The sequence below is a fragment of the Miscanthus floridulus genome, chromosome 15, assembly GCF_019320115.1.
Source record: "Miscanthus floridulus cultivar M001 chromosome 15, ASM1932011v1, whole genome shotgun sequence".
Lineage (NCBI taxonomy): Eukaryota > Viridiplantae > Streptophyta > Magnoliopsida > Poales > Poaceae > Miscanthus > Miscanthus floridulus.
Genome location: NC_089594.1, coordinates 85,044,930 through 85,055,700, shown reverse-complemented (window position 1 = coordinate 85,055,700; position 10,771 = coordinate 85,044,930). Strand labels below are relative to the sequence as shown.

Below are 10,771 nucleotides of genomic sequence, written 5' to 3'. Positions count from 1 at the left end.
GAGTATATAAGGAGAGGCAGGGGTCCCCTAGTGAACACGATCCATACATCTCAATGCAATACATCAGAACAAAGGATGTAGGTATTACGTCATACTGACGACCAAACTTGTCTAAATCTTGTGTCTTGATGTTTGTATTACCATCTCGCTCACCTCTACGACAAATCTACCATCATGGGATACCCCTCCGTGGACTGCCGAGCATCTTTTCTCGACAATAACCATCACAACCAAGAAACAGTACTATGCCAACAGTACCATGCAAGCAGTAGTGCAGCACGTATAGGCCATGAGCACGTACACGCCATCAGCAGGCCAGTACAACAGCAGATGGCCATCAGCACGCAATCCGATAGCAGCAGCCGGCCATCAGCAAGGAAACCAGGTACCAGCAGAAGGCCAAAACCTAACGACCGCCAATCTCGGCGGCGGCAAGAAGCACACAACCAGACGTGGACGCCAGCAATCCCGACGGCAACAAGAAGCACACAACCAGCTGCGGGCAAGGCAAACCTAGCGGCGGCGGCGGGCGACAGGAAACCATGGCGGCGGCGGCGCAGAAACCCCATGGCAAAATGATTTGATCGGACTATGTGCCTCCTGAATCTTCCGTGGTGGCATCAATCGAGGTGCTGGAGGAGTGTTGTCTCTGCTGCGGCGATGGAGGAGCGATCTCTCTGGTGCGACGATGGAGGAGCGATGTAGGACTGATCTTGGCGATGGAGAAGACGCGATGGTGGAGAGCACGCGAAGGGAGACAAGGCACGACAAAAGAAGGCGGGCGACGGGAGAGAGCGTGCGAAGGGAGAGATGGCGCGGGAAATCACGGCGCGGACGAAAATTTGGCGCCGAGGGAAGGATACGCAGAGTGAGAGGTGCATGTAAAGTTACACGGATTGGCTCGGTTTTTTCAAAGTGCGTAAATTTTAGGAGTTAAGATTAGAAGCTGTTGGAGAGGGGGTTTTCCTCATCTTTCTAAAAACCAAAGATTAGGAGGGGATTTGGTGAACTCTTGAGATGCTCTCACCTCTATCTCATTCTCGTTTTCCCCTTTCTCCAAGGTTTTCTTTCTCCCCTAGTGTTCTTGAGAGAGGTCCTAAATCTAAATATTTTATGGTGTATTCTATGAGATTATGAACGCGAAAGAGGCATGAATCCTCCTCGTGCCCTCTGGGATTCGTCACTTTTACGTGTGATTTTGTTCCAGTGCGTTCTTCATTTTTTTTCTCCATTTTCGCAGTTGTTTTTGTTCTCGGCCACGATCTGTTTTTTTTTTCAGGTTTTGGGTCAATCCCAGGCGACGATTTCTTCGGGATAGGTTTGTACCAAGTTGAATTTCATCTGAACAAAGTTTGGGAGCAATTCCTTCTGATTTGAGTCGGATTTCGTCAGTTTTCTTGCCGCCCTCTTCTCTGTTCTTTTGCTCGGTCTACTGCACGTTCGTCGCAGATGAGGCCAGGCAGCAGCGCTACCAGCTCCGAGCACTTTGTGCCGTGCGCGCTCATATGAGCGGTGCTCGCTCTTGGTCCAGGTGCCCGAACGACCGGTGAAGTCGCGACCTCCTCCATCCGTTCGTGCGTCGCCCAGGTCCGGTTCCCTGCTCTCCCTCCGTTCGTTCTTTTTCTCTGTTCTCGTGGTCGGCTGTTGTTCATCGCTTGGAGGAGAAGTGCAGGGGATGCCAGCGCCCCACTCGTCCAGCGCCTAGCGCCCAGGCTGGCTCGGCCCCTAGTGCCCTCGCGTGGGTGCAGCAAGCGCGTCAGGCGCTGGCCCTTCGTGGCCGCCTATCGAGCACCGAGTCGAGCCTAGCGTCGTGCGCTCGCCTAGGCTCATGGCTGTTCCCCAGCAGGTGCCGTGCAGTACTCTGTGTGTTCGTTGCTATGTGAGTCGGATTCTTGGGAGAGCACTGCTGCTGTATCGATTTGCAAGTGAATCGATTTCCTCTCTCTGTACTCGTTCGTTGGTCCCTCTCAGTGCTCTGTCTTCCCTCTGTTCTGATTCGTTGCCGACAAGAGTGCAGATTCAAGCGAGTGACCGTGAGCAAGCAGCTGCTCCTTGTTCGGTGGATTTTTGCAGCAACGTGATTTGCTTTTGTAAATCCTGAATTGTCACTTTCATGCTACAGGGAGCATTCATGGCATGCTAATTAATTCCAGTGATGTGCATGCAGGGAGGAAGCTAGGAAAAAATTTAGAAGGAGCTAAACAACGACAATTAGCAAGAAAAGAGGCTCAGCAAATTTCAGCCCCTCCTACCTGTACATCTATAGCTGAAATTTCAGACGGCGGCTCTACAGGACTTCGCTTGCTCGCGAGCGGTAGGGGGGCTAGAGTCCCCCTAGCCCCACCGCTGGCTCCATGCCTGTGTGCATGTAATTGTTTTGGGCTCCCAATATTTCACGTGCTCGCTATTTCGTCCGCGGACTGCGTGTGATTCGCGTTCCGTTTTTTTTGCGTTTGGTTTTCCATCGATCCAAAGAACTTATATAGTTACTCTCCTCATCGGTTGGCTTGAGTATTTTAGATTCGGGAACTCACCTCTTCTCATTCTCAATAGGAGTTGAGTAGTCTATTTTCTATTCCTCGACTCGGTGTAAGTTCTTCAAAGTTGCGTGTTTGGCAGTGATTTTGGGACAGTGGTCGAAAAGTTTCGAAAGAAATTTACGGCTCCCATTCACCCCCTCTGGTCGTCGTTTTCGGTCCTTCGTTATTTTCGAACATAATTGAGTGGTACTTAGTATAGATGAAAGATCATAGATGGACTGAACACTTGCAAAGGCCATTATGAGATTTTTTTCAGGCAATGGAATACAGAGGGAGTGATTTGTTGGTAAATCTCAGTTCTTGGACACGCCTGATATGCGCCTTATGCCCGGAATCAAGCTGCACGCAATGATCGAGGACGACGTCTAGTAAACTGCCCGCTGATATTTTGTTGTCTACATGTCACTTGATCAAATTAAACGTGCATCAAGACCAAACTAAAAAACAGAGCCCTGAAATCAAACTAGTAGCAATTCTGTCATGTTTCGATTGATTAGGGGCCAAGTTAGCATGGTACTAGGTAGTAGCATCAAGTTTTACACTACTACTTGCAGCTTGGTAGCTTCCCAAATGCCAATGAAAAATTAACCACCCATGGGTGACAAGTGCCAACTTTTCTTGGTCTAAAGTTCAGTCTTATCTTTCTTCAAGTTTCCAACTCACCTATCCATGCACTGTCACGCATGCATGCTCGGGTAAAAAGTGAATTAAACTGCTGCATGCATCTCCCACCTAGTACAAACTTTTGAACTAATTGCTACTTTTTTTTCAATACAGTACTCCCTTCGGGCCTGTTTGGTTTCATGCTCCTAAAATTTTAGCTTCTAAAAGTTTTAGGCACCCTTCTAAAAGCTTCTAAAAAAACTGTTTGGTTCCAGTGACTAAAACTGACTAAAGTCAATAAATACTGTTGAAAAGGACCATGATGCCCTTCTTCCCTCTACCCCTGCTCGCTTCTCCCTCTCTGTCTTTCTTCTTCCTCCGGCACAAGAAGAACCGAACGAGCTCCTCCCACCCGTCGGCCAAATCCACCGCCCCAGCCCCGCCATTTCCAAATCACCACCGCCCAAACCTGCCTCGCCTGCCCAGCTACCTCATCCACCTCTCCTTGTCCTGCGTCATGGCAGGCGGGCCCCTGCGCGTGGGGCGGCAGCGTCGGGATCGGCATCCGGAGTCGGATCCGGCCGTGGCTGAGTCCTCCACCGGCGGCGGATCGAGCGGCGGTTCTGCGTGCTCCCGGTCGCGCCGCCGCCGCTTGCTCGGGCAGCCCGTTGCGCGCCGCCGCTAGCAGCCGCCCGCCCGGGAGCTTGACCTCGTTGCCGCCGAAGTGGCCCGCCGGAGGCCGAGGCGCGAGGGAGTGGGGGCGGCGGATCCGGTGGGCGCCGGCGTGGAGGAGGGAGGGAGCGGGGGGGGGGGGGGGGGGGGACGTTCGGGACGTGGGTGCGGGGGCGTGGGGAAGCGTGCGGTCGGGAGGGGTACCCCAGGTCGAGAATGGACTTTAGGAGCTTTTAGGAGGGGTGGAGCTCCTAAAGTTTTTAGGAGGGGGTGTTTGGTTCTTTAGGTAAATTTTATCCAGATTTTAGCTCCTAAAGTTTTTAGGAGGGGTAACTGGGCCTTCGTCTATCGTTTTCTCTTTCTGAAAAGCAACTTTTACTAAATATATAAAATAATAATAATATTTATTGTACAAAATTAATATAATTAGATGGATCGTTGAATATATTTTTATAATAAATTTATTTTGAGATATAAATATTGTACTTATTTTCTATAAATGTATGCAAACTTTTGGCATGGAAAAAAAGAATAATAGTTATTCACGTTTCCTATCTACCAGGCGACTGAATGTGGCTATGCTGCTTGCGTCCTGCTTTAGCCCAACCTGCAGACCACCGGCACCAGCCATTCAATCAAATCCAACGACCGTAAAGCATCGCCTGAGAGATTGATTAATTTTTAAGGCATCTGTAAATTAGCATCTCCTATAGTTATTTAGGGACGGAGGGAGTATAAATTACTGTCATGTGTGCCATTGGAACCAAGCACGGCACTGCTGTGACCGCGACTGCGACAGAGTACACTCCGCGAGCAGCTAGAAAGGCCATGGCCACCGCCACGGCATTCGCGTTCGCGGTGCAGGTGCTGCGGGGGCGGTGGTTCATGGCGTACGGCTCCTTCCTCATCATGTCGGCCGCGGGCGCCACCTACATCTTCGCCATCTACTCCAAGGACATCAAGTCGACGCTCGGGTACACGCAGGAGCAGCTCAACACCGTGGGATTCTTCAAGGACGTGGGCGCCAACGTCGGCATCCACGCCGGCCTCATCGCCGAGCTCTCCCCGCCATGGCTCGTCCTTGCCATCGGCGCCGCCATGAACCTCGGCGGATACCTCATGCTCTACCTCTCCGTCACAGGCCGCGCCGGCCACCGGACCCCGCCGCTCTGGCTCGTCTGCCTCTACATCGCCGTCGGCGCCAACTCCCAGGCGTTCGCCAACACCGGCGCGCTCGTCACCTGCGTCAAGAACTTCCCCGAGAGCCGCGGCGTCATGCTCGGCCTCCTCAAGGGCTTCGTCGGCCTCAGCGGCGCCATCTTCACCCAGCTCTACCTCGCCTTCTACGGCCCCGGAGGCGGCGCCAGCAGCGACACCAGGCCGCTCATCCTCCTCGTCGGCTGGCTCCCCGCCGCCGTCTCCGTCTCTTTCCTCGCCACCATCCGGATCATACGCGCGCCGCGCTCGCCCGTCGCGGTACGCAGGGAGTACCGCGCCTTCTGCGCCTTCCTCTACGTGTCGCTCGCTCTCGCCGCCTACCTCCTGGTCGCCATCGTCCTGCAGAAGCGGTTCCAGTTCACGCGGGCAGAGTACGGCGTCAGCGCCGCCGTCGTGCTGTCCATGCTCCTCCTCCCTGGCTTCGCCACCGTCCTGCGCGAGGAGGCTGCTCTGTCCAAGAACACGCCCGACGAAGTGCAGGCAGAGTCATCGCCGGAGTTGTCCCCGGAGGTCACTGTAGACGCGAAGCAGCCGCCGGCACCCCCGCCCGCGACGTCGATGGCGGGTCAAAGGTTGCCGCTTTCGCTTCGTCCGCCGCCGCGCGGCGAGGACTACACGATCCTGCAGGCGCTGGTGAGCGTGGACATGCTGCTGCTGTTCACGGCGACGGTGTTCGGGGTGGGCGGCACGCTGACGGCCATCGACAACATGGGCCAGATCGGCGAGTCGCTGGGGTACCCGCGGCGGAGCGTCGCCACCTTCGTCTCCCTCATCAGCATCTGGAACTACCTCGGCCGCGTCGCCGCCGGGTTCTCCTCGGAGGCCTTGCTGTCCCGGCACCGCCTCCCGCGGCCGCTCATCCTTGCCGGCGTGTTCCTGCTCACTGTCCCGGGCCACCTGCTCATCGCGTTCGGCGTGCCCGGGTCGCTGTACGTGGCGTCGGTGGTGATCGGGTTCTGCTTCGGCGCCGCGCAGCCGCTCATCCTCGCCAGCGTGTCGGAGCTGTTCGGGCTCAGGTACTACTCCACCATGTACAACTTCTGCGGCACGGCCAGCCCCCTGGCGTCGTACGTCCTCAACGTCCGCGTCGCCGGCCGCATGTACGACCGCGAGGCGGCGCGGCAGGGGAAGGGGGTCACGTGCATTGGCGTCCGGTGCTACAGGGAGTCCTTCTTGGTCATCACGGCGGTCACCGTTGCCGCCGCGGTGGTGACGCTGGCGCTCGCATGGAGGACTCGCGAGTTCTACGCGGGAGACATCTACGCCAAGTTCAAGGCGGGAACAACTTGTGGTAGTAGTGGTGGTGCTAATGCCATTGCTGGTGGAGACAAGGTAGAACTGGAAGTAGAACCCAAGGAATAGTTGAACAAGTTATTATTAGAATTCGAAATATGATACTGTATGATCCAAATCCAATCGATGCGTAGTCGATACTCTACTGCAAATCTGCCACTGTGCAGAAAGATATGAATCCTTACCTCCAAGTTCAAATCTTTTCTTTTTTGGCTTCACAAACGCGTGCAACACCTAACTCGCGATTTAAGATTTGAGTTGAATTCTTCCGGTGGTTTCAAGCGGAAGAGCTAATGCTTTAGGTTTTGATGGCAGTCCGGCAGTCCCAACACCAAGCTCAATGAACTTCTGAATGATTTCATTTGGGTTTAACGGGGCAAGAAATTTTGCTAGTTCAAATTCTCTGATTTTCGAGTAGAAAAGGCGTGTTTCTGAATAAGACGGCTAGACGCTAAAACCGCACTTTGAAAGTAGGTCAACGAGTGCATGCATACATAAAGTCAGTAATCATAATGTTCTCCTCCTCACGAAAGGAAAAGGTAGCCCTTTTCTCCGTGTCCTGCCATGTGTAACTCCGCCCTTTCGTGGTGATGGCTCAATGTCAGCTGTCATCACATTCATATAGAATGATGATTTTTTGTACGATTTCATTTGAATCTTGGTGCTTGAACTGTTGGACATGGCCCATGCACAGTGAAAATTTCCACTTGTTTTTAGCTCCACCATGTTGTTCATGCATCTCTACAACAGAAGGTCCTCATCGGTTTTTTTTTTTCTGTTCAGAGCCAACAGTGTGAGATGAGCAGCTCATTATTTGAGTAAAGAATTGAGGAATCTGAACTCTAAGATCTAAAATTGAGACAAAACTTTGAGGTGAGTTAGAGTTATAGATTTAGTTGGAAGTTTGGAATTGGATGTAGAATTTGAGTTTCTTTGCTTGTAAACAAAAATAAAGTTTGAGGCTTTGTTTGGCAGGTGTTCCTCTCACTCCAGCTTCATGCTACAATGCCGGAGCCAGAGGAGCTACAAAATATGGTTTCTTTGGGCTCCTAGTTCATTTTTGCTAGAAGGGAGAGAAACAGCTCTTGTGAATAGTGCAGCTCAGGAGGAGCTGGCTCTGCCAAATAGCCAAGTATTTCAGTTTAGAATCTTGGATCCATAGTTGAATGTTTGAAAATTTGAGTATAATCTCATAACTACGTTCAAAGTTAAAAAAATTGACTTAAGTTTTGCTAGTTGAAAAGGCTTGTTTCTTCATAGGATTAAGGGATGCTTAACACCTAGGTGTTGTTTGGTTCGGATATTTTTGCCTGTCATCCATTAACGACGTGAACTGATCGATAGCATCATCTCGTATTTGGTTAGGGCAACCCGTAGCCATTAGCAGCGACATCCGATACGGCCCTATAGAACTTCGATAGCGCTCCAGAACCAACATCCGTTCCCTTCCCATCCACTCGATTGCCCCTACGCGAGGCGTCGCGATTCTCTCGCGGGCTCCCTCTGCTCATCCGCACCTCTCTCGCCCACGAGTCATCGCGATTCCTTCATGGCTCCGGTGTCTCCGTTGCCACCGCTCCTCAGTCCGTGTCGATGATGTTGTTGCTCCTTTCCTCTTCGACTACCTGATGATTACATGAGCTAACCAAACAAATTTCATTGTCCCTTAAACTGCAACGAACAGGTCGCAGCGCTATCTGATTACATTGGAGTTTCTGTTTCCAGGCATAAAGCAAACATCCACCACGTTTACATACAACATAATTGATGCATATCCCGCAAATAGTTTTAATAGATCTATTCACTCTCTACCCGTACCTAATGTGAACCATCATGTATACTCTCTTTCATCCGGGAAAAGACACGATTCTCTAACATAGTACTAAGCTAAAGCATCTTAAGTCTGAGAAAACTAGAATTGCATTATTTATCGTTATCTATCTCTAGTCTTCTTCCTTTGGTGATGCTACGGTGGTCAACTGGTCAGACAACGCCCCCATAGAATCATATCATCGTATCATATCAAATCTTTAGTTTTTCATCCAGCGTACTGTTCTACTGTTTAAAGTTACTGTTTCACTGTTTCCCAACTCACGCGCGAGCATTCGATTGGTATCCAGCAGCAGGCAGGTGCGCACCCATTGCTATCCCCAGAGGCTTCTTGGACCTAGACCTCAACCCTATCTTATTCACAAACGCTGTCGTCTCTAGAGACCGCAGCTCCGCATGGGCGCCGTAGCTCCGCTTTCGACTCCGCCGCCGCCTGCGACCCCAACTTCCTCACCTCTGTCTTCCTCTCCCGAACTAAAGGCGCTTCCTCTCCCCTGGTGGCAGCGCGGGTGGATGCGGCACCTGGCCCTCCATTTGGTTGCGCGGACGAGTCACATTGTCATCTCTTCCTTTCCCTTGGTGGCTACGGGGGCAGATGCGGCGGCGGCGGCTGCCTGGGTCGGTGGGCCTTGCCGGCGACTACCCGCGCGGATCAGGACGGAGACGTGGTCACAGCGATGGCACTCGGGACGCGGGAGGGACCAGTGTGGAAGCGACAGTGAGATGTCGCCCTCATCCTCAACTCCTCCGCCAAGCATGGGATCCGACAGTTCTACCTCGCTGCCGTCCTCGAATACCTCACCGTCGTCCTTGAATCAAATCTTTAGTTTTTCATCTAGCGCATACTGTTCCACTGTGTCAAAGTTACTGTTTCATTGTTTCCCAACTCATGCGCGGGCGTCCGATTACCAGTCCCTCCCGCGCGGGCAGGTGCGCACACATTGCTATCTCCAGAGGCTTCTTGGACCCTGACCTCAACCCTATCTTCTTGACGTCCGCTGTCGTCTCCAGAGACCACAGCTCCACATGGGCGCCGCAGCTCTGCCTTCGACTCCACCAACGCCTGCGACCCCCGCTTTCTCACCTCTATCTTCCTCTCCCCAACTGACGGCGCTTCCTCTCCCATGGTGGTAGCGCGGGTGAATGCGGCGCCTGGCCCTCCATCTGGCTACGTGGATGAGTCACGTTGTCTTCTCTTCCTTCCCCCTGGCGGCTACGGGGGCAGATGTGGCGGCCGAACCTGCCGGTGCCTGCGCTGGCTGATGCGGTGGCGACAGCTGCCCGGATTGATGGGCCTTGCCGGCGGCTGCCCTTGCGGATCAGGACTGAGAGGTGGCCACAGCGATGACACTTGGGGCGCAGACGGGACCGGTGTGGAAGCGACGACCAGATGTCGCCCTCATCCTCATCTCCTCCGCCAAGCATGGGGATCCAGCAGTTCTACCTCACCGCCGTCCTCGAATTCCTCATCGTCATACTCAGATTCAAATCTTTAGTTTTCCATCCAGCATTACTGTTCCACTGTTCAAAGTACTATTCCACTGCTTCCCAACTCACGTGTGGGCGTCCTATTGGTATCCAGCAGCAGGCAGGTGCGCACGCATTGCTATCTCCAGAGGCTTCTTGGACCCAGACCTCAACCCTATCTTCTTCACGGCCGTTGTCGTCTCCAGAGACCGCAGCTCCGCCTTCGACTCTACCGCCGCCTGCGACCCCCGCTTCCTCACCTCTGTCTTCCTCTCCCCAACTAACGGCGCTTCCTCTCCCCCGGTGGCAGCGCAGGTGGATCTGGCGCCTGGTCCTCCATGTGGCTGCGCGGACGAGTCGTGTTGTCTTCTCTTCCTTCCCCCTGGTGGCTACGGGGGCAGATGCGGCGCCCGGACCTGCCGGCGCCTGCGCTGGCTGATGCGGCGGCGGCAGCTGCCCGGGTCGGTGAGCCTTGCCGGCGGCTGGCCGCGCAGATCAGGACCAAGAGGTGGCCACAGTGACAGCACTTGGGGCGCGGGCGGGACCGGTGTGGAAGCGACGGCCAGATGTCGCCCTCATCCTCATCTCCTCCACCAAGCTTGGGGATCCAGTAGTTCTACCTCGCTGCCGTCCTCGAATACCTCACCGTCGTCCTCAAATACCTCGCCGACCTCCTGACACTAAGGTTTGTGTCCCCTCCTTCTCGATCTGGTTCTTGGGTCTTACTGCTCTTTTACTGCATACAGGATCCACGCAGTGAGAAACATGTTTTCGGGTTCTCGGTAGGTTACTCAGTGTCCATGTCTGTTAGGCCCTTCATTCTATTGGCAAGCTGTATTGTATTTCTATTGCATTTTGTTGTTACGCAGCCTCGGTTTTCTTTTAACGCGCGATGTGTATTCATATGCTATATTTCCAGGTTCGCGGTGTCTACGTTTGGGTTGCTTCTATTGGTTTCAGAGGATCAGCTGCTGTTTTTTAAAATTATCGGTGCATAACTTTGCCGCTGCTTCTGACGGTGCATATCGTGGCTATTAGGGTGTAAGTTCGTGGTGCTGCAACCGTTGCTTACTGAATTGTAACAGAGCGGTGGTTTAGCTGCGTGGCCCTGTGTTAGTGCTGTGCATTTATGCTGCCAGTACAAAGTG

General features: G+C 53.2%; 1 protein-coding gene across 1 annotated transcript; it reads left to right on the top strand.

Annotated features, from left to right (window-relative positions):
* Positions 1–4,444: 4,444 nt before the first annotated feature.
* On the top strand, positions 4,445–6,504 carry LOC136508874 (protein NUCLEAR FUSION DEFECTIVE 4-like). The gene has a single exon (XM_066503654.1). The coding sequence runs from the start codon at positions 4,563–4,565 to the stop codon at positions 6,393–6,395; it is 1,833 nt and encodes a 610-aa protein (XP_066359751.1). The 5' UTR covers positions 4,445–4,562; the 3' UTR covers positions 6,396–6,504.
* Positions 6,505–10,771: the final 4,267 nt, after the last annotated feature.

What these genes read in the sequence shown, in the direction of transcription:
- LOC136508874 (XM_066503654.1), top strand. Translation starts at nt 4,563, where the DNA reads ATGTGTGCCATTGGAACCAAGCACGGCACTGCTGTGACCGCGACTGCG.